This window comes from Arachis duranensis, chromosome 9 (genome assembly GCF_000817695.3).
Source record: "Arachis duranensis cultivar V14167 chromosome 9, aradu.V14167.gnm2.J7QH, whole genome shotgun sequence".
Classification (NCBI taxonomy): Eukaryota; Viridiplantae; Streptophyta; class Magnoliopsida; order Fabales; family Fabaceae; genus Arachis; species Arachis duranensis.
The window spans coordinates 25,486,232-25,492,107 of NC_029780.3; the positions used below are offsets into that span (position 1 = coordinate 25,486,232).

At 35.4% G+C, this 5,876-nt stretch overlaps 1 protein-coding gene across 1 annotated transcript; it reads right to left on the bottom strand.

The window, feature by feature from the left end:
* Nucleotides 1-2,934: 2,934 nt before the first annotated feature.
* Nucleotides 2,935-3,671, bottom strand: LOC127741527 (uncharacterized). The gene is made up of 2 exons (XM_052254238.1): nt 3,467-3,671; nt 2,935-3,323 (listed from the first exon to the last, which is right to left on the bottom strand). The coding sequence occupies exons 1-2, from the start codon at nt 3,669-3,671 to the stop codon at nt 3,040-3,042; spliced, it is 489 nt and encodes a 162-aa protein (XP_052110198.1). The 3' UTR covers nt 2,935-3,039.
* Between the last annotated feature and the right edge of the window lie 2,205 nt (nt 3,672-5,876).

Genomic DNA, 5,876 nt, shown 5'->3' on the forward strand with positions numbered 1-5,876 from the left:
ATTTTTCTGGTTGAGGATGAGGCAGATGGCAGATACAATCTAGAAATATATGCCGAAATCAATTTTACATTAATAAACATTGCAGTTGACTTTGGTGTAAAAACATTAATGTTATTCTAATATTACCTGAGATTCTATATCACTTTTTGCCTGGAGGGATGCAAGGGCATTCTGATCAAAATGTATTCTCCTTGGCCAATCAGAGTGCACATCTCCTCATACTCGTTAGTATTGCCATCTATGTCTTCCTTCAGTCTTGTCCCCCAGATGTAGCACTTTTGTTTCATATCATCTGGAATTTGATTTATTCCCCCAGGAGTTTCAAACTTTACAAAACTTTCTCCCCCAGTCTCCCTCTGAATTTGTGGACTTTCATTTTTTCCTTCGCCGCACTGCTTGCTAATTTTTGGACTAAATTGTCTAATTGTTCTAGCAAATTTGCAGTTTCTGGAGATTTTTCCCTTTCTGTCTCCTGCGTTGACGCCCCCTCCTGGCTTGAATCAGTCAATCCAAGGCTGAATGATGGCATCCCTGGATATATTTTAGGAACATAGGTTGCTGTCCGTGCCATCATCAACAGGGCAGCAGCGTCTTCTGCGGCTGGATGACTGCGTCATGATGTATAAGAATAAGAGTAAGAATAAGAATATACGGATGATAAGCAAAGATTGATTTTAGTCTGATGAACTTACATTTTAGTTGGAGCTGGGGGAAGCGTGGGTGTGGTTTCTTGAATTTGTTTGGGGGGTTCAGGAGTGCTGCACAGTTACACAAAATTAATCATGGCGTAAAAAAAATTGATCAGGAACAATATATACCCAAACTGTTAGCAAATATACACCCAAACTCTAAACAAATATACACCCAATACTATTTCTTACGTTTCTGTAGTCCCTTCAATCCGTAGCATAGGGGTTGGTTCAAAATCTATCTTAGTGGTTGTTTAGGATGCCGGCACAAAAACCTGGATCGGGACTCTAAACAAGAAGAAAAATGAAAGATTAACAACGTATTTGAAAATAATAAGGTTATAAGGTTGAAATATTCTTGGAAAACTCACACTGCAAGCGCTTCCGACGGTGTTTGTTCCCTCACAACCATCATATTCGAATCAGTCGGACTCAACCTAAAATACACCCAAAGAAGGTCAAAAAATACACCCAAACAATTCAAAAAGAAGACAGGCTTTGTTTTTTGAGAACTTACATACTTGCAGTTTTTGCTTTTTTTTGCTGCCTTTTTTTTCTTGAATAAAATAATAAAGGGCTTTTTTTTCTAAAAAAAATATATACAGAATTAGAAGTAGAAGGTAATAGAAGAACAAAAGTAACGGTTATTTGAAAGAGAAATTACATGCTCTGTGACGGCTGGTTTACACTACTATGTTCTGTGCGTCCTTGAGAGGAAGGATCATCACTTCCCAAGTTCACAGCCGATAATCTAAACAGATTTCATGTTATTCAGAAAAAATAAGATACAGGTATAAAATACACCCAAATGAATGCACAAGATACAACCAACCGAATGGACAATATACACCCAACAAAACAAACGAAATATCCCAACTTAGTAAACAACATACACCCAACTTGATCCATAAAATACACCCAAATGGTTTCACAAAATACATCCAAATCATGATAATAAGATTTTATTAAATAATAAAGCTTCTTACGTTTCAGAGGACACATAGCTTCAGAGGACACATAGCGACCTTCTGTCGATCGCAGGTCAGCTTGGTTCTCCCTGTGAAACAAGATACAATTATTACCAAACAAAACACACCAAAATCTCAAATACACAGCCCAGCAAGACATACCCCTCTGCAGTAGATTTATCAACGTTTTTCCTTAGCCATTCATCGAGTTCGTCACTTGATATTTCATATCTCTCACTACATTCATAAAATAAGATGTTAACAAAAATAATTACGATGATAGACCGTAATATAGCTTACGAGGTACTGTACTCGTCAAAGTATTGATCTTCTTCAGGAGGTGAATCCTCCACAACAACGTTTTTCTTTTTTTGTTGTGTTCTAGGTGGAAAAAAAAGAGTACCAATCAGAAATAAAAAATTAATTTTATCACAGAATATTATCCAAAGAAGTGCTTACTATTTTGGTGTTGTTTTTGTTTTTTTCTTTTTCTTCTCCTTCTCCGCAGGTGATGATTCTTCGCTCATATAAGTTAATAATAGACACTTCAGTTAATACACGAAATCTTTATAATGAAGCCAAAAGAAAGGAGTAATAATTTCAGGACATTACTCATCACTTGGTTTAGATTCAGATTCTGAATCAGAATCTGACTCCTCTTGCCTCTGATTTCTTTTTCTGGAGTCCATTCTGGAAGGCAAACAATCATCATTTAGAACATACTAAAAATACACCCAAATGAATTCACGAGATACACCCAACTAAATATACAATATACACCCAACGCAGCAAATGAAACACACCCTGCTTAATAAACTACATACACCCAACGTGATCAAACAAAATACACCCAACTCGAAAAAGAAATTACACCCAAGTATGGTACTTACTTTTTTCCCTTTTTGCTGGGGTATTTTCTTCCTGAATCCTCTGAGTCTTCTTGAGCCTCAAACTCAGAGGTAGAAGTGTCACTGTCAGTAGTTTCTGTCTCCGAAGACGATGTTGGACTCGCCTTCCTTTTTTTGTTTTTTTTATTTCTTGTTTTTTTTCTTTTTTTCTTTTTTTTTTTCATTTTTTCTCTTGTCTCTACCATCTTCACAATCCCCTGAAACATGAGATATTTTAGTTAGCAGCATTCAGGTAAATAAAATACACCAACTTATTATGATTACTCACCAAAATTTCCTCTCTCTCTGCATTCATTCTTTCCACCAACTGCTCCTTAGTCCAGTTGGCAATCCATGGCTTTGGTGGTCTTTCAACCCTGTTCTTGCCTTTGTTTTTTGAAAGATGAAAGTAGATTATCATCAGGGCGAAGAGGCAGCCATTAATTGCCTTCTTCTTCTTCTCCTGGTAGTCTGTGATGCCCTTGACCATGAAGGTCAAAACATGCCCCCCCAGTTTCTCTCCGATATGCCGTCCATCTTAAAAATTGGGGCCATGTGCACGGGCGATATTTTGTTTATCGTCGTTGGCAAAAGGAACACCATCTGTATGTAGAGGATGAATATCCTCTTGAACATCAGGCGTTCCTCTTCGTTGCCAACGCCGATTTCCATCATTTCATCGGTAAGACTTTTGAGGGTCTTACCCTGGAATCTTCTATAAATTATTTTGTCATCATCAGAAAGTTTCTTATAGTCAACTTTCTCAGGAAATAGATCTCCTACAAAAAGGAAGACAACAAAGTATCCAAGTCAGTTCAAATACACCCAAGCATCAACTTAAATACACCCAAGTAACAACTTAATATACACCTATAATTTTAAGCAACAACTTAATATATACCTATAATGTTAAGCTAGTTACCTGTTGCATTGATGCCAAGCGCATGACCTATGTTTTTTTTTTTTGTTATTTGGAAAGAACCATATCCTGTCTTCAGTCTGTTCTCCACAAGTTTGAAGTTGTTTGCCAGCTCCCTTAAGAGTTGGTGATCCACCCTTAGTGGTGGGATGTGCATCAACCCACCGAATCCAAGATCCCTCACAATCGCCTTCTTCTCCTCAGTCATGTTTCTGAACTTATCATTCAGGAGATGTGTGGCACATTTAAGGTCTTTAGTTTGGTTTCTTGCTGCCATTTTCTCTGAAACGAAAAATACACCCAAAGATATCAGTAAGATACACCCATATATATGAGTCAGATACACCCATTAATAACAATAAGATACACCCATTGATAACAGTAAGATACACTCATATATATGAGTCAGATACACCCAAAGATATCAGCAAGATACATCCATTGATAACAGTAAGATACACCCATAGATATTATTCAGATACATCCATATAGATATTAGTCAGATATCACTCAACCATGCTTCAATATCAAGCCACATTACAAGGTTAAGCAGTATACACCCCCCAATCTACAGAATAAACCCCCAAAAATCAACAACAATAGCAGGAGAACTTAGAACAACAACGTAGAACGACGTAGAACTTAGAACAGTGTAACAAAAAAGCAAGAATAATAATAAACCCTAGAAGAACGACGTAGAAGAAAAGTAAAATATACAGGAATCTTAATGAACTTACGTTGAGTATTGTTGCTTTGTTTTCTCTTCAGATTCTTCACGGAGAGTTTGATAGTGTTTTGATGGAGGTTTCGAACAACGATTTGTATATTTTGAACTTTGATTTTTGCTCGAAAATGGGAGGGTTTCCTTGTTTTCAAAGCGCTTTGAGAAGTGGAAGAAGTGGAAGAAGTGGAAGAGTCTGCCATACGTAACCATTTGAGTGTTGAGCGCGTGATTTTGACGCGCCATGTTATCTCTCTTCATGCGCGTGAGTTCTATTTGGGCTGGGCCAACTTGTAAGCTTGTAAACTTGTATATGTAGTAGGCCCGTAATAACATTACCAACAGTTTTAATAACAATAGCAATATTAATACGTTTTATAATTTACCAGGAAAAAAAATTAGCTATATTAATAAATATAAATAATCATGATAATAAGGGTAATATCATATTTTTTAATTATAACCGTTTCGGTTAAACATTCATTTACATAAAATTAATAAATCTAATAGTCATTTATATGATGATATTATAGCAAGGCCATTACACAGAATTAAAATAATTGTAATATTTTATTATTAGTTATCTCCACATTAATAAAGTAATAAAGTTATATTTGTGGAATACATTGCGCTTCGCGTGTTCTCAAAGCCATATGAGAGAGAGAAACAATTTGACGCTTTAGACTCTTGCAACAGTTTCCAAAACGTCTCAAAGGGCTTATAAATATAGAATAAAAAAATGACTCTACTCACTCCATTTTTTATATTCAACTAAGTATACCCCTACCCTTATCTAGGATGAAAGTGGTAATGGAACATATGACAGACTCGTCTACTTTTTTCACGATATATGGGTAGCCATTAGCATGAAAGTCTTAGCAAACTCCCTTAGGGACCTATGCATTTTCAAGATGACATGTAAGGCTTTGTGCAAAGCAGGAGATGAGGATATTATTCACACGTGCTTCAATACCTGAACCACATGAATTTGGGTGGAGTTGGTATCTTGACCCGGGCGCAACGAGATTATTTCACCGGTGCTAGGCGATGGATCATTCAGAGTTTCTCTATCGGGACGGAATTTGACAGCTTTTTATTCGACAACTAGATGATTTTGGTTTGCAACTTCTGCGAATTGCTGCAATGCAAGGCCATGACGCTGTGAGGTATGCACTGTCAATGATGTTTCTGCTTCGCAACGAGTCTGAGGAGTCAAAAAATAATGGAATGCTAATGTTTCGTTCGCTTGAGGAGTCTGGTTTACTAACCACATGTAGAGATAAACCAATAAGGAAATAGATTAGGATTAAGAAAATTGAAAATGGAGACAAAAAATTTTACTTATTGTGATTATAAGAATAAAAATAAAAGTTGACATTGCTAACTTATACTCATTTTATTTGTTGTGTCAATGACCTGGGACATTTTGCCAACTTAAATAATGTTTTCTTTAAGATGAGAGGTGTAATATCTCGTATTTTTTTAAATTTAAATATGAATAAATTATAATTTATCTTACTAAGTTTAAATTTTATAATGTTAGAAACTATTTTATTAAAAAATAATTACATTAATTTTATAATTACTGAAGTTTAAATTAATTATGATTTACTCTTATTAGTTTGAACTATTTAATAGAAACTATTTTAATAGGTAAAATTAAATTAATTTTTATAATTGTTATCATCATTT

What these genes read in the sequence shown, in the direction of transcription:
- LOC127741527 (XM_052254238.1), bottom strand. Translation starts at nt 3,671, where the DNA reads ATGACTGAGGAGAAGAAGGCGATTGTGAGGGATCTTGGATTCGGTGGG. An exon ending in GCTTGGCATCAATGCAACAG is followed by an intron (nt 3,324 to 3,466) that starts GTAACTAGCTTA and finishes TCCTTTTTGTAG; the next exon opens with GAGATCTATTTCCTGAGAAA.